Here is a 23,013-nt window from a genome sequence, read left to right as displayed (position 1 = left end):
AGTGAAACCCTGGGGAAGGAACAATCGCTCTTTCGTTACAGCAGAAAGTCAGTAGTTGCCCCTGTGTGGTGCTTTTGATTTCAGAGAAGAGGGAAATTTGGTATACATTTTTAAAATATGGTATCTCTTGATTTTTAAATGTTAGCTCAAAATAAAATCACCCTATAGGCCAAAGAGAACAAGTCTCAGGGCCAGTTTCTGGCATGGTTTTTATGAAATCTTAGAGATTCTGAGATTTTAGGGATCTAGGATCATTTAGTTTCATAATTCAAGAACTTTAATGGGCATATAAGCACTCTGAGGGAACTTGTTCAAGTGTAGATTCTGAGTTAATAGGTCTGGGCCTGAGATTCTGCATTTCCAACAAGCTCCCAGGTGATATCCCACTGCCACTGGCCCACCAACCACACATGGCATAGTGTGGATTTAGTTCATCATCATTCTACCTAAGAATTCCCTCTGACTGTTATATCCTTAGTCAAGGATGTTTCTTGTTCTACTTGCACACCTCCGGAGACTGGATGCTCATTACCTGTAGTAGCTGCCTGCGTGGATACAACTGCTGCTAACTTCTACCCCAGTCTGCAGCAATAGGGATGGACACCCAGTCAAATATGCCAAGGCTCAGGCTCTGGAACATTAGAGTTCCACCAGAGAAACTTCAGCTGGGGACTTACAAGGATGGGGGTTGACACTTGCTGCAAAGATCTAAGCAGAGAGGATACTCTGTCCACCTGCCTGCTCAGCAGCACCCGCTTAAACAGAGACTACTACTGTCCCTTGGCTGTTCTGGTTAGTAAAGGTTTGGTGCAATTTGTTTACCGTCCTTTTGCCAAGCCCTCAAAGCAAGCTTTTCTCTGCACTTAGGCAAGTTACGTGGTTATCACAGGTGAAGTAGCCAGTTTATGTCTGGTGGGGGATAAAGAAGGGATTGACACTTGAGGCTAAACCAAAGCCCTTGCATCCTCAGGCCGCGTGACAACCCTTGTTCTGGTGGAACAGGAGATCTCCACCTCTGGGAGTGCGTCCGATCCTAGATCTTCCTTCCTGGGGTCTTGATGGGCCCTGGAAAGTGAATTCCCCACCTCAACATGATGGGCTCAGGGTCACTGGAGCTGAAGGTCACAAGCCCAGTGCCCCATATTCCAAGGCGAACCATTCTGAAGCCCAGCTGTCAGTGTCGAGTGGTGTGGAAATCACCTAGGCCACTGTTCATGTCACCATAGAAAGGAACCCAAGCCCAGAGAGTACATGAAACTTTCCCAAGATCACACGACTGGTTTGCAGCCATCTCTTGTAAAGGCCCAGAATCTTTTGAAGCAGAACTGCACAGAATTCACTGGTATTAGCCAGATTTTGGTCACCTATAGCAGCAACTTTCAGGAAGAGGACCTTCTGGAATAATCCTGAGGGAAAGAGAAGTGTCTCAGACAGAAATCTTGGAAGGGAGTCATGGGGGTTTGCCCGGGAAGGGGAGAGTGGTGAATCGGTTTCTTGAAGGAGAGTAGAAGACAGGAAAGTTTCTGTTCTAAAAGAACTCTAATAAATAAATAGATAGATAGATAGATAGATAGATAGATAGATAGATAGATATAGATAGATAGATAGATAAGATAAGATAAGATAAAATAAAATAAAATAAAATAAAATAAAATAAAATAAAATAAAATAAAATAAAATAAAATAAAATAAAATAAAATAAAATAAAATAAAATAAAAACGCTAGGGGCAGCAATCATCTTATCCTCTGATGAATGGTGCCTCCTAGACTTCTCTCTTGTGCAGTGCACAGCCTGGAGGGGTGGGGATAATGAAGTAGGTGTTAGAGGAGAGGTCACAGAAGGTCATGGTTACAGGAGTTCCAGGTCTGAATTCCTGGACCACTCCTGACCTATCAAACCTATATCTGAACGGCTGGTGCTTCCCAGTCAGAGAAAATCTCTGGGTTTAGGAACCAGCCTGGGCTCACTAAGTCTGAGAGAAACCAGGACACCTGGCTTGGGTGGGAAGTTCTGCAGGCAAGGATAGCCCTTAGGCTGGGGAAGAGGAGCCTGTCCCCAAAGAAGCACCTCCTAGAGGTGTGTACCCCCCCGCCCCTCCCCCCCCCCAGAGTCTGAGGGGGAGATTGGCAGCTGAGCGTGAGAGCTGAGAGCCAGGCAGCACCTGTTCTAGTCCGGCCTCACTTCCCGAAGAACTGGCCCGGCCTCGCCTTCTCCAGTTTCCTGCGCCGTTCGGGGGGGATCTCCTGCAGGTTGATGCCGTGATTGCTGGCCCTGTGTGGAGAGGGTGGTGGCCTCAGGGATCCGGAATAGGGGGTGGGAGGGCAGGGTCCTGGTCATCGCTACTTTGCAGCTGAACAGAGTCTGGCACAGGGCCGAAGGCTGAGAGTAGGGCCCATCCGGCCTGTGCCCATCCCTTGTAACTCGCCCCGCCCACCGATGCCGGCTCCTCACCCCGGTTGCAAGTCAGGCGGCTTGGGGATGGGCTTGTGGAAGCCTCGTCTGCCCACCAGCCAGTACGTGTCCTCTGCACCCTTGCCCTGAGAAGACACGAGGAAGGGGAAGACGTAAGTGGGCTGGGGTGAGGGAGAGTTGATCTGGAGGTCTAAGTGGAATTGGGGTCGGGCGTGGCAAGCTGTGACTCTCAGCCTAGGCCCAGGACGCGGCGTGCCCTGCCTCACCTTTAGCTCCGTGAGGCCTCGCACCTCGGTCTGGAAGCCCTCGTCGAGAGCGCGGAGGATCTGTACGGTGCTCACGTTCACGTGGATGCGGTAAGCTGGAGCAACAGGGGATGCGTGAGCTTAGCACACTCACCTCTCACGCCCCCTTCCCGCTGTTCTCCTCCCCCCCACACACACCCAGCCCTGCGACGTTGCCCTACCTTCCCCAGCCCCTACCAACCCTATCACACTCACGCAGCCCTGTGGATTCCATGCGCGAGGCTGTGTTGACCGTGTCCCCAAACAGGCAGTACCGCGGCATGGTTAGGCCCACCACACCCGCCACGCATGGGCCTGCGAAGATGCACGGGGTTGACGGGAGGGCCAGGATTGGGCAGAAGTTGGCGGCTGGTTGGCACCTAGGGCCTCGGGAGACTTTAGCATCTCATAATCTCCACCGACTCCCCAAAGACACGCTCTCAATCATATCTTCTCAATTACAACGGAGTGCTTGGTATGCAAAGATGGCTTCAAGACAAGCCACCCTTCCTCCCACTCCCCGAGTTTGCCTACTATCTGGGAAATTTGAAGCTTGGCCCTGGGGCGGGAGCTGGACTTGAGAGCTGAGAGGTGGGGAATTACCCGAATGCAGGCCAATGCGGATGCGCACAGGCACCTCAGGCATGTGGCGCATGCGGAAGGAGCCCACGGCGCTGAGGATATCCAGTGCCATGTTGGCGATCTCTGCTGCGTGTCGCTGCCCATTTCTCTGGGGCAGCCCGGAGGCCACCATATAGGCGTCCCCAATTGTCTCCACCTGAGGGATGGGGTTGTACGAATTCAGCACTGAGCACATCTCTCCCCCGAGGTGATTATTCCTTGTCGAGATGCCTAAACTGGGTTTAGTGAAGAGATTCTGGGGAACTCTCCAGCTGGGGGACTGAGCTGGGGACCGGCAAATGAGATGAGGAACCGGAGGGCTGGGAAAGTGGACTGGGCTGATGGCCTGAGGGCTGAGCAGGAAGGGCTGGGCTGGAGGCTGGTGAACCTGAGGGAGGGCTTGTTTCCACACAGCCCACCTTGTAGACATCGTGAGAGCCGATGATGGCATCAAAGAGCGTATAGAGGTCGTTAAGCAGGTCCACTACTTCGATGGGCTCACTCATGGCTGAGATGGTGGTAAAGCCCACTATGTCGCTGAAGTACAGTGTCACCTCCTCAAAATATTCAGGCTCCACAGGTGTCCCCATCTTCAGAGCCTCAGCCACAGACCTAGGGATGGCAGGTGGTGAGGTTATCTGGAGGCCACCCCAGTCTGGCTGGATTCCAGCTGCCCTCCCCACCCACCTCTCCCCATTGGCACGCACGGAGGGAGCATCTGTGTGAGCAGCTGGTCTGTTTTCTGCTTTTCCAGCTCTAGCTCCTCCGTGCGCTCTCTGATCAGGTCTTCCAGGTTACTGGAATACTGCTCTAGCATCCGCAGCATGGAGTCGATGATGTTGGTCTTCCGGCCCTTGTTGATGCTCTTGAACTAGTAGGAGGAGGAAGCTGCTGGGACTGCTGAGGACTTGGGCTGCCATGCCCCTCTCGTGTTTGTATTGTGCCTGATTCTCTCCACAACCCATTCATCCTCAATTCATCCAGCCACATCACCCACTCTACCCTCCAGGTTCTGGGCACTGTGTTTTCACACATTATTAGCAGGCACACAGGAAATGGGGGTTCCACAAAGTCAGCTGTTCATAGCTAGTAATAGACAGGTCACCAGAACCAACCCAGCCTTTGTACTCCCAGGCCAGGGTCTTTCTGCCACACTAGGCCAAGCACATACTTGGTTCTCAATAAATGTTGAGTTGAATTAAATATTTCTCTTGCCCAGAACGCCACTCTTGCTCCAAAGGCCTCCATAGCGCCTGTTCTAACTCTGCCCTCACCAAACCACCAATCTGGAGGCTATCTCTTAGCAAGTAACCTGGAAGTCAGAAATCCTGCCAACCTGCCTTCCTGCAGCCTCCCTAGGTTGCTGATAAGTGGCAAGCCAGCCCTTGCCCAATCCCAGCCTCTAACCAGGTCAAAGGTGCGGTCCATGGAAGGCCGAAGGTCTGGCTGCTCTGCCCAGCACTGTTTCATCAGCTGGATGCACTCCATGGGCGCCTGGTCCATGGAAACCAAGGGCCGACACAGTGGAGGAGGGCTCTGCACTTTCTGCACCACTTCTGCAGGCATGAGGGGACCATGAGAGGGAGTGTGCCAGAACAGAAGCCACCTCTGACTCTGGCCTGATTGTTGAAGCCCAAGATGGGAGAACTGGAAGGGAGTCTTTTAAATCAGAGCTTTGGTAGGTGGGAAAGTGTAGTGTGGAAGGGGGTTGCTGGGAGACCCTGAATCCTGGGGGGCAGGGGTCAGTAACAGGTGACAGGCAGAGACTAACATTTATTACACATGAGAAAAGTGAGAATTAGGGTGATCAAGTAGTTTGTGGAATCCTATAGATAAGTAATAGGATTTGAACCATATCCAGTTGTTCTCTTCCTCCCTTACCTTCACCCTGCTGCCTCCTTGAGGCTCCTAAGAACCAGAGAAGAGCCCGTTCCATCGGTTGGGGGAGCAGGTTGGAGTCCAAGATCAGAAGAAACCACTGAGGTTTGAGGCTCCTAAGAGCCGCCTCCTCCTATCCTGACGCTTGGCTCTCTACTGCCCTGACCCTTCAGACCTCATCTTTAAGGGAGGCCCACATATTTAAGTCTCAGCCCTGGACTTTAGGGAAAAGAAGGAGACTGGGTCTGGCCGGGCTCTGCCTAACAGCAGGGTGCCTTTCTAGCCTAAACGCCAGGCAAGGAGCGGCCGTACCCTCGGGAGTCAGCTCCAGCATAGCATAGGGGGCGCTGCGGCACACGACCTCCTGCATGATGATGCCCAGACTGAAGACGTCGCCGGCCAGCGTTCCCCGGCGCTCCAGGGCTGGGTCTCGAAGCAGTTCTGGGGCTGTCCATAGCTGATCTGGGGTCGGGGAAGAGAGCGTGGGCACTTGGAGGGCCTCGGGGACGCTAGGGACAAACTTTCACCCCTCTCCAGAAAGCCCAGGCTCGCACCCACTCACCAATCCCCCAGCCTGAGTGTGGCCCCGCTGCCTGCAGCTGTCTCCAGGGGAAAGTACCAGAAACCCAAAGGAGATCTCAGAGAAAGCCCAGCCCTCACAAACAGGCCCCGCCCTTTAGACAATGCGGTGGCCAGAGAAGACTGCACCCCTTGGGCACAAGCCCCGCACTCAGGCGAAGCTCCGCTTAGAGCAGACCAGGTTGCAAGAGCAGGAGCTCCGCCTCTCAGGCACAAGTCCCGCCCACTAACATGCCTTCACCTTCCCAGTCATACAGTCCACTCTCGTTTCAGAGGTCACAGGACCTTTTCAGGAGCAGAAGTCGTGTCCAGTGGTTGCAGGATGGAGAGAATGCGAGGGCAGAGGAAAGGAGGGAAGGAAGGAAGGGCCCTGGAAATAATAGGGATCCCGGGGGATGCTCGTCTGCGATAAAGGCAGCTGAGGAATCATACCCTCTGCGCTGGGAGGCTCTGGTAACACCTTCTGGGCTTCCAGCAATCGCCCGTGGCCGTGGTCGGTGACTTTAAGCACGAACCTCCCGTCTACCACGCAGTTCCGTGACTTAAGTCGCCCATGGGCCACACCTCGATGGTGCAGATATCTCATTCCCTGGAAGGGGTGGGGTAGGAGGCGACCTCAGCCGGCGGCTCCCCTACCCTATCCACCCTGCATCTCACCTTCTCCACCCCCTCCCCCACAAGCACCTTGATAAGATCCAGTAAGAGGGAGGACTTAAACATCCAGTCCAGCTTTATGTCTCTCTGGGCGAGTAGGTCATGGAGGGAGCCCCTGGCACAGTGCTCTGAGACAACAGCCAGCATGCCTTCCCCGGGGGCCGCCGCGGTGCTGTCTGCTCCTCCCGCCAGGAAGAGACCCAGGTAGAGGGCCACATTCTCGTGCCGGAGCTCTCTGAGCTGAAATGGGGAAAGTTAACAGGCATTTTCTGCCCTGGGAGCAAGGTGGGAAGGAGGCTATTATTCAGGTCTGTTTTTGAGTATCTGAACTCTGAAAATGGGATGAAAATGGTGAACGGAAGGTCTATAAGGTAGGTAGCGGGGCTTTCTTCTACAGATAACTTCTCTCTCTGGAAGACAGCATCCTCAAAGGCCACCGCTCAGATACTGAGTATGGTTTAGTTTAAAGTTATGAATGAAAAGACACCCTTGCACTAGTCTTCAGGATCCAAGCAGGTTCTGATTTATTAACCACCAGACTTCAAATTGCCCTGGTCTTAAGGAAAAACACCTCATGTAGAAGAAAGCCCTAGCATCACCACCCTCCCATTCTGATGTAACAGCTTTTGAGGGGAGAACCAGGGAGAAGTTGCACTGCTTCTAAAAAACAATGTCATGTGCTGGTTACTTGGTCCAAGGCTACTTCGCTTGGTTACATCATTGCATCAGCTATGTCTGAGACTCCCACCCTCCCCAGGTTTGGGAAGTAGGGACTGAATAGTCAAGCTCTGGTCCTAGAGAGCCATCAACAAGGCCACACCCATTCCACAGGACAGAGACCCTCACTATCTGGGCATGCTGGGAAAACAGGGGCTAGAAGGTGACTAGTGCCTTTTCTTGCTTTCCTTTAGTTCAATAAGAGGCTTCTTTTCATCTTAAATGCCTGCTGGTAAATGATGATTTAGTCCATTGACTCATCCAGGTAGTCACTTAAGTTATTTTGAAGCTATGACCAAGAGTTTCCATGGAGGCATCAGAGAAGGAGGACAGGCCAAGGCTGCATAGTGTTGGGGGTAAGGGTTGGAAGGACCAAAATAAGCCAGTTTATAGCCTCTTTGCCAACTTTTCACTTCATTCAGTATGCATCAACTAGACCATTCCGCACGAATGGCCTGACAGAACTGGAAACCCATTTTTTATTTTCTATCATTCACTCACCAAACATTCATTGGATCTTTCTAATGTTCCAGACACTGTGCTGGGTACTGGAAATGCAATGGAGTGGGCAGGGGGAAGCCCTTAGTCAGCTTACAGTCTAGTTAGGGAGGCAGATAAGAAATAATCAAGCACACAGATGGACATACAATTATAAATTATGACAAGTACATCAAAGGAAAAAACTAGTGTTGTGAGAAAGCATAATAGGAAACCTGCTTTAGAGGGAAGAGGACACTTCATTGAGACCTCTTGATTTCTCCCACATTGGGGCCTACCTCTGTACCCAGCTGCAAAGAGAAGGCAAGGAGGGAGAAATGATGGCCACCCCACACCCCGTCACTGGCTCAACTCTCACCTTGGAGAAGGCTGTCTTGGTTGCTGGGCGGATGGCTATGTGCTGATCCCCTGGGAATTTCTTCAGCCAAACCCAGTCTCCCTAAAGCAGAGATGGGAGTAGTGAACTCAGTTTCTTAATATACCATGATGCAAAGAGCCCTAGAGTCCCCATTTCCACTGGCCCACTGCCCTAGAACACATCTTCCATGTGACAGAGGGCATCAGGAGCCAGGGGTTTGATGTCTGCCAGGCCACTTCACAGCTAGCTGGGTGAGAGTGTACTCCTGGGTAAAAGATACAGAAAGCTTGAATGGCTATCCTCCCACCCCAGATGTGCTCACCAACAGTCCTATTAAGCAAGACATTACCACCACAAATGTCTTTGAAATCATAGCCCTCATCACCGTCTGTTGCAATGAGAGAACGCTGTGCTGGGAGTCAGGAGTTTGAGTACATCAGGCTTAATTACAGACTAACTGTGAAGTATAGGCAGCTCCCCTCCAGGCTCTGAGCCTCATTGTCCTCAGCTGTTGGCAGGGTCGGTTCATGGGCATGCAATCTATGCAGTCACACAGGGCCCCAAAGGCTCGAAAGGACCTGAGTTTGGTTCAAAGAACTGCTGTTGTCATCTTGAATGAATAAGGGAAACTTCATTTTTATTTTGTCCTAACCTTGTAGCTGGCCTTGTTTGTTGATAAGGGATTTGGATGAGAAAAGAATTTTGGGGGTTTGATACTGACCCCTAAAAAGCATTTGGAAATAAATGTGAAGAATTTTTGTCACAAAAACTGAGAGCTATGTTTAGTAAACAGAGCCAGAGACAGGGGACATTAACACTCTTGAAGGCACAGGGTAGTCCCATACAGGGAAAAACAACCTGCCCCAAGTGACAATAGTGCTCCTCTGAGAAATGACTGTGCTGGCCTCTAGGTGACATACTAAGAGTCTCTGCATTTTCGCTGTGACCTGACACACAGGAGCTCTAAATCTCCCCACCCCTCTTGATTAGCTAAGCTCTCTCTCATCTCTCCCTGAATTTGTTCTCATTATCTCCTCTCTATCCCGCCACATTAAGATTCGCTAACCCCCTAGTTAAAGTCTTCATGCTCTTTTGTGACTTTCTTTTTCCCCTCTAAGGCTTGCTCTCCCTGAATCTGGTTGGAATTGGGTGGAAATGCTGGGTGGGGCCAAGATGTGGGTCTGGCTTGAGTGCGGGGTAGCCCCTCCTTGAAACTCCCCATCCTGAACAAATCATGTCCTGGAAATATTCTTTTTGTGACCAAGAGGCCACATCCCAGATGCCCCTCGGTCCCAACCTTTCTAGGGAGGCCTGTGCCCTTCAGTAACCTGAAGGCTTATCACTGAGGGGGCAGGGCCAGGGGCTCCCAACAGGGTGGGGGATGGTCTCAGTGGCCACACCAGGATGCATGCCTCTCCCAGTACACTCCCCGGGCCAGTCGGACCTCCAACCTCTGGGCCAATGTGATCAGCCTTTGAGGAGCCCTCACCTGGATAATGGCTAAGGGAAAACCTTGGGGCAGGAAGGATTACCAGATGCTCCTCATTGAGAAATCCATGACCTCTCCCTAGATCCTGTTCTGGGCTCCTATCCCCATCTCCTGGAGCCTGCAGGATATGACATGACTCCAGGAATAGAGCCCAGTCTAGTTAGGGGTCAGGCTCACCTCATAGAGGCCAATGGTGGAGCTCTCCGGGACCTGGCTGGGGACGCTGCGAATGTCTGACACACTGCGAGCAGCCAGACTCGACCGACTGCCCTGGGCCACCTGGAAGGTAGAGGTCAATGCAAGGGGTCAAAATATACTAGAGTCCTGTGAGGTCAGGCAGAGTTCTGGGGATTAAAGAGGGAAGGGGAAGAAATTTTAATTAAGGAAAGTGATAATGACATTACTTCCCAAGTGCACAGCACTTTACATTTTACAAAACAAACATTCATTTTCTTGTTGGAGCTTCACACTGCCCCAGGAAAGCAGTCAGGACAGGGACTGTTACCCTCCTTGCACATGTGACAGTGCTGATCTCCAGAACTCAGACCTGGGACAGGGCTAGGGCGGAAACAAGATCCCCTTCCCAGGTGAGGCTGGAGTGAGGGCTGGCCCAGGCAGAGGACCAGATAGATCTACAGGGGAGGACAGCTGGATCCTGGCTCCCTGCCTCCCCCACCTTTCGAGAGCTGCCCCCTTGCGGGTGGAGGAAGGTGATGTCGTCCAAAGTCAGGATGATCTTGTTGGGGCCGGAAACCATTTGAATGTGAAGTAGCCGGTGCCTGGTAGGGGAAGGAGGTCGTCTCTGCAAAGGGGACTGAGGTCCATGAGAGGAGGCCAACAGTGGATAATGTTGACTCAGGGGAGGGCAGCCATTCCCAAACCAGACATCCCCTGGAACTCTGCCAGCCCTCCAGGACCCCTTCTCCTCCCACCTTCCAAAGAAATCTCACTTCTTTCTTGAGTGGACCCAGCCTGTTGTCTTTGCTCCACGGTTGCATTTCTGGCAGGTAGAGAGCCAAACTCATTTCCTACTTACCTCAATTCCCTACTCACCTCACATAATGGGCCAGGAAGGCCCCTGTCAGCCCCATCCCAACCACGAGGAGGAAGCCGATAAAGACAAGGCCAGGCTCCACTCCTGGAGGGGCAGTGAGAAAAAGGAAGCTGAGGATAGACCGTGGAGGAAAGGAGGGAGATATGCAGTCATGTCAATTCCTAGAGGCTCCAGGAAAGGGAATGGGAGCCGAGAAAGGGAACTAGAGAAAGGTCATGGGTTTTGCAAACGGGAGCATCTGAGAATGCTAGTGGGCTTTGGGGGCTCAGCAAGAGAGGGATCCTACACAAGTCTTGGGTCTGAGAAGGACCTGAAAAGACCTCGAAGAGGAGTTATAGGAAGAGAGTTCACCCTCTTTCACCACTTTGTGCAGGGGCCATGGTGACTGTCCCAGTGGGGGCTGGAGTGTTTTGCCCTCACCTCCGTTGCAGATGATGTTTGGGTCGAACCAGCAGGAGGGGTCAGGCCCAGGCCCCTGTCCCCCTCTAGGGAAATGCACCGGGTTCCCAGCAGAGCGGAAGGAACCCCGGGTGGGGTCCAGCACGTATGTGGCGAATAGTCGATCCCCTGCCTCATCTGTGTCCAGCACCACAAATGGGGCCTCCTCGGCTCCTCCCAGGACGCCACAAAAGCCTGAGATCTGGGCATTCTGGATGTGGCGGGCCACAGCTGCTCCGGACACCCAGCTGCCACCTACAGCTGCCCGAGCTCGTGCCACGCCACCGGCCAACAAGAAGACCGCATCATAGATGGTGCCAAAGAGTGGGGATACCTGGAGAAGGAGAGAAGAGGGCTCAGAGTTTGAGGTCACAGCCCATAAATAGACAGAGATTTACTGGCCTTCCTATTATTTCACCGATAAAGACAAGCCCTTCAAGCCCTAGGATATTGACTGTTCACAGCACCAGGTTCCCTGTATTCCTCCCCATTGGCTCTCTCTTCCTCTCTCCCATGGGCTATCCCACCCCTTTCTCCACTGGCCTTCCCTCTTTTCAGGATACTTAGGCTCTTCTCACCATTGGTTCTAACTCTTTATTACCTACAGATCCTCTCTTCCCTTTCCTGTTGGTTACCACTGAGTTACATTTTTAATATTATTATCTACCATTCACCTAAAAACCTTCTTTCCCATCTTTTAGTTAGCTTCTATTTTCAATTTTTTCTTCTTTTTGTTCCTCAAAGCCTCATCAAGCCTATTAGTCCCAGATCCCATCTTTCACAGTGCCAGGCACTATGTAAAGCACTAAGGATATATTGGTATAAAGACAGAGTCCTTGTTTGGGAGAATCTTTCATCTAGTGGGGGAAACAGACAGGGATGTTAAGGCAATGCAATGAGTAAGGGTGGAGGTAACTGAGGGAGCTACAGAGACAGGAAAGAGGGACCCAACCCAGGCTGGGGGAAAAGGAGACTTCCAGAAGAAGGGACCACCCTTCAGGGCATAAGTCAGAATTATCTGGGGGAGAGTTGGCTCAAGAGAGAGGGAACAGTACGCCTGCATCTATCTAGGGCAAGAGAAGCCACTGGGATGCTTTGAACAGAGGCGTGACACAATCAGATTTCTGAAGTTCGATCTGATTGTTGAGTGAAGAAAGGCGGGGGGTAGGTAAGCGTTGAAACAGGGACCATTTGGGAAATTTTGTTTTGAGATTTGGGCCAGGATGCTGTGGCCTGAATGAGGGCAGTGACCGTGAGAAGGGAGAAAGCGGGTGGATTCAAATGACCTTTAGGAAGTTAAAGTGACAGGACTTGATGTCTGGGTGTGGGGTAGGAGGGAGGGTTAGAGGAATCAAGGGTGACTCCCAGGTCTCACTCGGACACGCGGGTGGAGGAAGGCTGTGCTCCTTACTGAGAACTGAAGAGTTTTTTTTCACCACTTTCTCCACTCTCTTTCTCCACCTTCCATCGCACCACTGTTCCTAACTCTTGCTTTCCTCCTCTTGTTGACTATTCCTATCCTTTCTCCCCATGGGCTACCCCAGATCCTCTTGGAGGAGACTAGGGGCATTGGTGGGGAATATTTTACCTCCCCACAACTCAAAGCCCTCTCTCATGTACAAATCTTTGAGTAGGGCCTTTGTAGTCGTTAGTTTACTGCCCACCGACATCTAAATTCCCTTCTAAGTGGTTTGTAGCCTCTCTTTTATGAATAGGGAGGAGCTAGATAGTCTGAACTGGGATTCTGGGTTCTCGGGAAATCCTGAGTATTAGCTCATTGTTGGGAATAAGCTATGAATCTGAATGATTATGGAAGCTCCTGGCTTCGCCTAGGGACCTTTCTCATTCTCCAAAAGTTAAGACCACTAGATGAAGCCCCAGAGGGAACACCTCTGAACTGGGCATGGAGATTGGTTCTGAATGACTCCTCCTTCCTGCTCTCTTAAGAACACGAGCTGTTTATTATAGACTGTATGTTGTGGTGATACTGGAAGTGAATTTCTTTGAAGTAGACTGCAAAAGATGTTGTAGTATAGAGTTCATGAGAATTTGCTCCTTGGAGCTGGATGTGAGAGGTCTCATTGTAGTCTCTTTGGAAGCAATCCCAAGACACTAAGGTGCCCCAGGCAAGACCAGAACCTCTACATTACCCAAGAAACTCCAGAACAGATAATGCTGCTAGTTATTCTCTCCCTATTGGCATCCTCCTCCTCCCTCCCATTGATTCCATCCTCCTCTCATTCCATTAACTTTATCAGCTTCTCTTCCCATTGCCTCCAGTCTCTTCTCTCCTTTTTGGCTATCCTCTGCTTTCTTCCCCGGCTTTCCTCCTCTCTTCTCTCCTCCCTAGTCCCTCTACCTGTTGCAAATTAAGATCAGGGGGCAGCTCCTGATGCTCTTGGGCCCTGCGCAGGCTGTCCAGCACGCTGCCCCCAGGGGGACAGTGGCGCGTGAGGGTGAGCACCGCATCGTGGGCCCTGCGAAGCTGTGAGCTGTTGGCTAGCACGGCCAAGGTCTCCGGGCCTGGGGACAAGGCGTAGTGAAGCGTGTCAAAGGGCAGGAAGACCAGGGAGCCATCGGCCAGGCCCAGCTCCTCTGCAGCCTCCAGTAGGCAGCGCTGCTCCTCGCCGCCCAGCAGCACCGAATGCATCACCATGATCACTGCTGCGGACGGACACAGAGACTCCGCTTGCTGCTCTGCCCTCTGCCGGCGGGATCGCCGACCTCCCCGTCCCCTGCCTGGAGCCTACCTCGGACTTTGGGCCCGTCTTGGACCCTTCTCAGGGCCTCCCGAGCTCCAGATAAGTCCGAGGGCTCCATGGCGGTCACCAGGGCAACGGGCAGACCCCGGGCCCTCAGTGCCGTGGCTAGTGAGCGTCCGGCTTCCACCCACAGGTCCTGGGGGGAGGTGATGAGGGCCACACGCGCCCAGCGGAAAGCGCGAAGGAGGGCGTAGAGGGCATCCGCCGCGGGCGTCACTGCGGGGGCCGTCGTGCCCGCCGCCCGTGTCCCCGGGCAGCCCCAGGGCACCAGCGCAACCCCCGCCTCTTGGGCTAGTAGTTCAGCCGGCCGACAGGCTGCAGGGTTCACCGGACCCACGAGACCAGAGACACGGGCCAGCGCAGACGACACCGCCCCCAGCGAGCCAGGGGTCCGGCAGGGCTCCGGCAGGAGTGAGACCTCGAAGCGGGGACCGCCTTCCAGGGCTGGGTCTTGGTTCAGGCGGGTGGCAGCCAGGCGGGCGGCCAGGTCTGGGCGGGCACGGGCGAAGATGGGGTCGCAGGCCCAGGGTCCTAGCACCCCCACTGTGAATACAGCGGAGAGGGCAGAGGGCGGCAGGAGTAGCAGCAGCAGCAGTAGCCGAAGCCTAGGCCGGGACCAGGGCAACGCCTGGAGGAGGCTGGGCGGGAATGGAGCCCACCGCTCCGGGGCACAGAGGCGGGGGTTCCGAAAGCCACCCTCAAGGAAGACGCAGACGGTCATCGCCAGCGTCTGTGAGCATAAACATAGCAGGGAGAGCGGATGAACCGGCCCCCCGCTCAGTTCTCTCTGCAACCCCCAGTTTCTCAAAACCCAGTTAACCCATGGAGTAACTCCGCTTACACAGCCCCCACCTCAGGCTTAGAAGACTAGATGGGGGGTCAAGGGCATGACCTGGAAGCCTACCGCATCCCTGCTTTGTCCTGCTTCCTCTTACTCCCTTGTCTGTCCCTCCCCTCTCGTCAGAGCCATTACGGGTGAGTGGATACACGTCCACGCCCTCCTTAGACGCATTCCAGGCAGAAGGGACCCGAATCCATGCAGAGGGGCATTTGCCACTCACCAAAAAGTCCGTGGCTCGGGCCCAAGGCCGGGGTGAGGGGTCACACACCTTCTCACAGGTCTCTTTTGCAGTCAGGCCCAGGCCGGGGCGGGGGGAGGCGGGGAACAGCTGGCGGGAGCCCTTAATCTCCCCAAGCTGATTAGGGCCCCATAATCAGTCAGGGAGGGGCTGGTGGAGGTTGGGATGCCCTGGAGTGGCAGTCAACCGAATCCTTTTCCCTCCTTGCCTGCCAACCCATCCCCACCCCTACCACCCACAACCCCCAACATAAAAGCAACTGCAGGTTCCCCTTGCAGGCTGCTACAACACTACCCTGTTCAGTATGTAAAGCCCATGGAGAGTGATCAGTCCTGGAGTGAGAATTCTCTCAGTCCCATTCCCTTCAATCTTCTGTTGCCAGTTTTGTCAGCCAAGTTCAAGCCCCATTTCTTGACAAACAAAGTCTATACCCCAGAGACCAAACCCAAACCAGTCTACCTGTCCATCTCCTGTCCGCACTTGATCCTCTGACCTCCACTACTTCATGCCTAGAATATTGGTTAGGCCTTGGGAAGGCAGAACCCCAGGAAATAACAAAGAGCTCTGGTCTTGGGCAGACCTGGGTATAAAATCTTTGTTCCTGGCTTTGTGACCTTGGGAAAATTGCTTAAACTCTTGGATGTTTATGTGAAAGTTATTTGTAACAATGAAATATAATTGCCTAGATGACAAAAACGAAAGATAATTTTAAAGAAGAATATGATGGGCTACTTGTGCTATCATATATCAAAATTTATCCCAAAGCTATAATACTAAGATACTATAGTATTGGTATAGAGATAAACAAATAGACCAATGGGACAGAAGAGAGAGCACTGAAACACACCCAGCAAATTTGATGTATGAAGAACTGGACATTTCTCACCAGTGGGGAAAGAATGAGCTATTCCACAAATGGAACTGATTAGCCATGTGGGAGGGTGAGGGAGGAGATAAGATTAGATCCCCAGCTCACACTATACAAAATCAATTCCAGGTTAAAGACATGCATAAAAACACAGCTCAAAAACTTTTAAGTGATTCACTTTTTAATCATCATGGCAAAAATTGGATCAGGCAAAAATCATCAATAGATGCTGAAGCTAGAGAGAAATTTTGCTGAGGAGTAGGTTATTTTCATGTCTTAAAGTGTCTCCCTACAGATTGCTTATGAGTTGGTAGGAGGGGGAAAAAAAGCTTTGGAAAAATTGGGCAACACTTTGACTAAATGATCAAAATTAACCACTGAGGGCGGATAGATATAGTGTGCCTCCAGATATGATACTCTGAGAAAGACGCAAAACTACATCTATATAATACTACATGGATGCAATACTGCACAATACTGCATCTATACAGTGTTCCAGCCAAGAATCCATTTCATCAATCTAATCATGAGGAAATATCAGATAAACACAAAATGAGGGACATTTACTAAAACAGGGACTGTTTTCTTCAAAAATGTCAATATCATAAAAGACAAATCAAGGTTGAGGAATTGTTTCAGATTAGAGGACACTAAAAAGACATGACAATTAAATGTAATACATACTCGTAGTTTGGATCCTGCACTATAGGGTTTTAAAAACTTCTATAAAGGTATAGGATTTATAAGGTTATAAAAATGCTATGAAGAACACCAACATCAAATCTGTCAACAGACAAAATAGGGATCTAAATGAGAGATTTGATAAAAGCGTTTTATCAATGTAAATTTATGAAGTTGATTACTGTAGTTAGAGAATATCCTTATTTACAGGAAATATACACTAAAGTGTTTAACTGTAAAGCACCATAATGTATGTAACACCTTCAAATAGTTCAGAAAATATATATATATTATACATATTACATATGATATTTTATATATAATACATATCAAATGATAAAAAATGGGGTAAAATGCTAATACTAGGTCAATCTGGGTAAAGTGTATGAGTGTTCTTTTTACTATTTTTATTTTTGCAACCTTTTGTAAGTTTGAAATTATTTCCAAATTAAAAGTTAATTTAAAAACTTTTAGATAATAAAAGAGAATGTCTATATCAATTCAGGGTAGGAAATGATTTTTAAAATAAGACACATAACATACAAATCATAAAGGAAAATACTGATAAATTTGGAAACATTAAAATGAAATTTTCTGGTCAAAAAAGCATACCATAAAGAGAAAATATATGCCAAAGACAAGGAGATATTTGTAAAATATTAACAAATGGTTAATATTCAAGATATGAAAAAGATAACCCAGTAGAAAAATGAGCAAAGGATATGTATATGCCAGTCAAAAAAGCCTAAAGAATAATGTCCAACCTCACTAATAATCAAGGAAATGCAAAATAAAACAATGAAATACTATTAACATCCATCAGATGGCAAAAATAAAGTGACAATACCAAAGGCTGGTGATGGGAGAAAACACAAACCCTACACACTGGTGATGACAGCATCAATTGGTGGGCTATTTAGTAATGCTCAGTAGAATTGAAGCAATTCTTTTTGTAGGAACTACCCTAGAGAAACTAACATTTATTTGTATATGAAGGGACTTGAATAAGAAGTCAGTCATCCATTTAAAAAACACTCATTGAATTTCTACTGTTCGACAGGCACTGTTCTGGGCTCTGGGGATAACAACGGTGGAAAAAAGTTAAAATCTCAAGGGATTTTCTGTATGTTTAAAATCTTTTATAATTTAAAGATTTTTTTTTTTTAAATAAAAAAATTTAATGTCTGACCTATAGTAGAGTCTCAAAATCTAGTAGGTCTCAATCTTCATTTATACAGTCCTGGGCATCTTATTTTTCATAAGGGTTATTTCCCTCAAATCTCATGAGAAACAAGCCAAGGCCAAGAAACAAGCTAGATGACCTTGGGCTACCTCCTCCCCTCCAGGTAGTACAGAAATCAAGCTAAGACCAGGAGGCAGGCTAGTAGCCTTGGGACAACCCCCACACCCAAGAAAACAAAAGCCCGTAATTCAGACAGCTCAAGGCAGGCTCCTTCTGAGCTGCCTGTGCTTTTCTCTTAAGTGTGTATTTTCACTCGAATAAAACTTGTGCTTTCCTGCTTGCTTTTTGCGGTGCCCTTGAATTCTTTCTCGTGGCATAAGAAAAGAACCTGGTCACCAGAGCTCCGGGTGGGAGTCCCTCTTTGGATTCCCACCACGTTGAGCTCTCCAGCAACACTTCCATTTCACAGATGATGAGACTGAGGCCCAGAGACTGCTTTGGCTTAGTCCATAATCTGATTTTCTTCTACGATTTGTGAAGAGACAGGTAATGTAGAGAGGAATGAGGAACAGAATTTTTCAAACTTTTATTTATTGTGGTAAATATATATAATATAAAATTTACCATTTTAGACATTTTAAGTGTACAATTCAATGGCATTAAGTATACTCACATTGTTTTGCCACCATCACCACTATGCATCTCTAAAACTTTTTCATCATCCCAACCTGAAACTCCATACCTAATAAACAATAATCCCCCATCTCCTCCACCCTTTGGTATCTACTAGTCTACTTTCTGTATCTATGAATTTGTCTGCTCCAGGAACCTTGTATAAAAGGTACTATATAGTATTTGTCTTTTTGTGTCTTGCTTATTCTACTTAGCTGTAATGTCCTCAAGTTTCATCCATATTGTAGCATGTATCAGAATTTCTTTCCTTTTTAGGGCTTGAATAATATCCCATTTTGTTTATCTATTCATCCTACAATGGACATTTGAGTTGCTTCTACCTTTTGGTTATTTTGAATAATGCTTCTATGAACACAGGTGCACAAATATCTGTTCGAGTCTCTGCTTTCAATTCTTTTGGGTATACACCTAGCAGAAGAATTGCTAGATCACGTAATAATTCTATTTTTAATTTTTTGAGGAATTGCCATATTGTTTTCTGCAGCCACTGCACCATTTTATGTTCTAGGAGCAGAACATTTTCAATCCATCTTGGTCCTCATGCGGATGTTACATAGCCAGACTCCATCCAGCATACTGCCTCTCTCTTCCAGTGACCCATAACAGAGCTTGTTTATGTTTCTTGCCTGTTGCCTGCTAAATTTGTATTTAGTCTGCAATGTACTGAAGCAAAACAGCCCTCACATACAGGGCTGGCAGCTCCTAAAGTAGCAGTTCTTCTGGAGTTACCAGAGGGCAGATTTATATTTAAATCCAATTCCTATAAATAACTTCAACTACAGGTAGATCTCCCTCTCTGGAAGGTTTTGGTGTCTCACCTATGAGAGGAAGGGAAAAATGTCATTCTTTGGGGATTTTTAGTCCCTTTCTTGTCTTCCATAAGGTCATGAAATTTGGGGTTGACAGAAGTAATTAGAAGTTTCCGTTTGTGGAATCATTGCAGCAGTAAGCAGGGGAAAAAATGTTTTCTTAAAGTTTAAATGAGGCAAAGGACTTTTTACCTTTTTTATCCAATCTGGCCTGAATCTGAGAGTAGCAAAGTCCTAATGGCATCTGATTCTTAAAAAAAAAAAACAATTCAAGTCGAGTTAGGAAGGAACACGGAATCTAACAAACAGAAGGCAAAAGCCTTAAACTGCAGTTTGTGGTAATTAAAGAATAATGAGAAGGGAACAGAAATATATCATGTTTCTCTATTAAATTAGAAAATAAATCCTAAATCACCATTTTTTGTTCTTTCTGGTTACAGAAACAATGCTTTTACAAATTAAACCATACAAAGGTATGTAAGTAAGAAATTAGAGCCCTGCAATTATACCTACTGTTAATGGTTTTTTTTAATGCATCTACTAGAAAATAAATCATTTTATGTACTGTTTTTCAATTTGCTTCCCTTGAAAATATTTTCTTTTATACTAGTTTTATAAAAAGGTGATACATTTATATGATTAAAGAATGAAAGCAATAAAAAAGAATACAGTGAAAAGTCTCTCTCCCACCCTACCCTGTCATCTAGTTCTCCCCAAATGGCAACCACTTATGATTCTTATGTATCCTCCGAAGATTTTTCTGGGTACGCAAGCAAATTAGAATATGTTTTCTTATAGAAATCTTTTTACAGGTAACACCGTTCTGTACCTTTCCGCTTTATCTTAACAATAGATCTTGGAAATCTTTCCATTTCTTGTTTCAGAGCTGATTATAGCAGCACAATATTCCATTAAATAGAAGTACTGTAACCTGGTTAACCTGAGAGAGGAGAGGAGGCATCTGAAAAAATGCAAAAGAAAGGGCCTGCAGAAATGACTGACTCAGCCAGTTAAAACTGCTCTCTTCCCCTACTCTGCCCTATGCTCTCCAGCTAACATGTTTTTCCATAGCTAACTCCCCCACCTCAAGGACTCTCCAGCTCACATCTGTTGATTCATGGCTTACCAAATAACTAATGTTCTTATCTCTGTAGCTGTGTAGGAATAATAAGAATGTGTAAAACTGCTTGTGGTGTTATAGAGTTCAGCCTTTGGATAGGAATTCGCTGAGCAGGAGCCGGCATCAATAAATGCTGCTCCCTGCTTATAGCCTAGGAGTCCCGTCTCTCTGTTCAAGAATCCTATAATTAGAACTCATGAACCAAAATGGCGTAGATGATAGAGGTTCTGTTCATCCCTCTGGCGACCAAATCAAAGTTGTGATGGAAACAAAGAACAGCAGTAAAGAAAAATCTCCTGGGATCTTGATGAACAAGCCATACAACTAGGGAGGAATCCAAGAAAGCACCATGCAACGGGAGAAGGTAGGACGGGGTGAGGACTCAGGGCTACCTAGTCTCCAGCGGCAGAGTGAGACTAAGGCTGAGGCTGTGGCAGCGGCAGAAGCCTCTTATAGGGGCCTGTTCTGCAAGCAGATTCGCGGTGACGGACTAGCTCACTCTGAGCATCAGTACAGATTCGGCTGTGCACAGGGGGCACCAGGGACTTAAAGTGAAACGTTGTCGGAGTGAGAGCCAAGGCAAGACTCGCTGGGTACAGAAGTGCCGGAGGTACTCATTGTTCCCTGTTGAGCCCTCCACCATCCTAGTACACAGACACAGTGCATGGTGTGCAGACTGGATAACAGAGGTCGCTCTGCTCAGAGGATTCCCGGAAACCCCGCCTCCCCCAACTCACGGCCCCACCCAAGCCACATCCAGGTGTATCCTCGGCAAGTCAGGTGCTCCTTGCTGAGCAGCGCCTAGACTCACACTGGCCTCGGTTTCTGGCATGGCCTTTTGAGGCAACTGTAAGCACAACATCTGTGGATTGCTTGCTGAATCTTAACAGGTGGCTCTGAAAGGGCAGAGGCTTGAGCTAAATTTGGCTTGTAGCTGAGCCCCTCTCAGGACTGTGCCACAGGACATCTACTTCACAAATCCACACTAATAAGACCAGGAGACTTCGGAGCTTTGCTTAGTACATAGACACAGACACGGAAAGACAGCCAAAATGGGAAGACAAAGAAACAGAAACCATGTGAGAGAACAGAACAGAGATCCAGATATAATGGAGTCAAGTAATCTAACAGATACAGAGTTCAAAACACTGGTTATAAAGATGCTCAATGAACTTTTGGTTAAATTCAGTGAGAACTTCAACAAGGTTAAATTCAGTGAGAACTTCGATTTTTATCTCTTCAACAAAGAGATAAAAATCATAAAAATGGAAATGGAAATTATAAAAGGGAACCAGTCTGAAATGAAGAACATATTATCTGAGATGAGAAGTAGATTAAAAGGAATAAACAGAGTGAATAAAAAAAAGGATCAAATGCCCTAGCTAGAGGATGGGAAAGCCAAGGACACTCAATCAGAAAAGCAAGAGATAAGATGCCAAGACTATAAAAATAATTTAAGGAGGATGTAGGACACTATTAAGAGTCCAAATATCTGTCTGATTGGCATAAATGAAGAAAACCAAGATATTGAACAGCAGTTTGAAGAAATAATGAAATTTCCCTAACCTGATGAAGGAAATGGACATAAAACCCCAGGAAGCTCAGAGGATCTGTAAGAAAGGGGGGGAATTTAAAAAAAAAAAAAAATATATATATATATATATATATATATATATATATATATATATATATATATGACAAGTTTACTCTTGTGTCCTCCAGTGTTCTAAACTTTTCTTTACATAGGTTTGATTTGTTTCTTGTTAAATTTATTAGAAGGCATTTTGTCTTTTAATTGCTCTTGTAAGGTTTTCTATTATATCTTCTAAATGATTGTTGCTTAATTTCTATTTTTCTCTTTATAATATACCTCGGGCATTTTCCCATGTTCTTAGATATAGATTTACCTCATTTCCTTAGTGTTCCTCTGTTTTAATATATAGAAAGGTAAGGATCATGAGATGGAGAGATTCTTCTAGATTATCTGGATGGGCCCTAAATGCCATCATGAGTGTCCTTATAAAGAGGGAGGCAGAGTGAGATTTTAGACAGAAGAAGGCAAAATGAGGACTGAGTAAGATACTACATTGCTGACTTTGAAGCTGGGTGAAACACCATGAGCCAAGGAATACCAGGAATGCAGCTCTAAAAGCTGGAGAAGTCCAGGAAATGAACTCTCCGGACAGCCTTGGGAGAGTGTCCAGAGTGCAGCCCTGCCAACACTCTGATTTTGGCCCAGTGAAACTGCTTTTAGGCTTTTGACTCCCAGAACTGTAAGAGAATAAATGCGTGTTGTTTTAAGCCACCAGGTTTATGATAATTTGTTACAGCAGCCACAGGAAAATAGTATATAAGCTTTTCTCTACTTTCGTATGTATATGGCACACCTGGAAATGTAGACTCTGGTCTAATGTGAGAAAGTTTGACTTACAGGCTATAAGGAAAGTTCCCAAAAAGCAGAAGTATGTTATCAAATACATTTGATATCAAGTCTTAATAACGCATTTCATTTTAGACTCAATCTCCAATGATGTATTTCTAGACCCTTGTGTATTTTGTTCCTTTCTTTAATAACTGAACGCACAGTCCACCAGTTCCCCCAGCTTAAACATCCTCTGATAGGTAAAGATTTTCATTTCTGTCTCACCTGAAGAAGTTTATGAAAATTATATTTTCAACATTTCCATTTGTCCATTTCCCATAAGACAAATATCAAAAAATGGTAAAAATGAGGATGTAACCAAAATGGAAAGGAAGGTTGGCTGGCAGTACTGTGTGATCTTTCCAAATATTTATCAGCTGATATTAAAAAATCTGGATACAGCCTAGAACCT

At 47.7% G+C, this 23,013-nt stretch overlaps 1 protein-coding gene across 1 annotated transcript; it reads right to left on the bottom strand.

Annotated features, from left to right (window-relative positions):
• Positions 1 to 2,163: 2,163 nt before the first annotated feature.
• GUCY2D (guanylate cyclase 2D, retinal) lies at positions 2,164 to 14,467 on the bottom strand. Its single transcript, XM_039847651.1, has 18 exons — positions 13,735 to 14,467; positions 13,344 to 13,648; positions 10,967 to 11,318; positions 10,546 to 10,630; positions 10,169 to 10,271; positions 9,670 to 9,771; positions 8,004 to 8,084; positions 6,461 to 6,670; positions 6,209 to 6,365; positions 5,510 to 5,659; positions 4,727 to 4,875; positions 4,027 to 4,190; positions 3,739 to 3,931; positions 3,302 to 3,476; positions 2,915 to 3,013; positions 2,681 to 2,775; positions 2,454 to 2,539; positions 2,164 to 2,273 (listed from the first exon to the last, which is right to left on the bottom strand). The coding sequence occupies exons 1-18, from the start codon at positions 14,465 to 14,467 to the stop codon at positions 2,180 to 2,182; spliced, it is 3,333 nt and encodes a 1,110-aa protein (XP_039703585.1). The 3' UTR covers positions 2,164 to 2,179.
• Between the last annotated feature and the right edge of the window lie 8,546 nt (positions 14,468 to 23,013).

Source organism: Pteropus medius, unplaced genomic scaffold (assembly GCF_902729225.1).
Source record: "Pteropus medius unplaced genomic scaffold, Ma_sr-lr_union100, whole genome shotgun sequence".
Taxonomy (NCBI): Eukaryota; Metazoa; Chordata; class Mammalia; order Chiroptera; family Pteropodidae; genus Pteropus; species Pteropus medius.
Note: the sequence above shows the minus strand (reverse complement) of the source record. Positions and strands in the feature narration are given on the sequence as shown.

What these genes read in the sequence shown, in the direction of transcription:
- GUCY2D (XM_039847651.1), bottom strand. Translation starts at nt 14,467, where the DNA reads ATGACCGTCTGCGTCTTCCTTGAGGGTGGCTTTCGGAACCCCCGCCTC. An exon ending in AAGGGGGCAGCTCTCGAAAG is followed by an intron (nt 9,772 to 10,168) that starts GTGGGGGAGGCA and finishes TCTACCTTCCAG; the next exon opens with GTGGCCCAGGGCAGTCGGTC. An exon ending in GCTGGAGCTGACTCCCGAGG is followed by an intron (nt 4,876 to 5,509) that starts GTACGGCCGCTC and finishes TCATGCCTGCAG; the next exon opens with AAGTGGTGCAGAAAGTGCAG.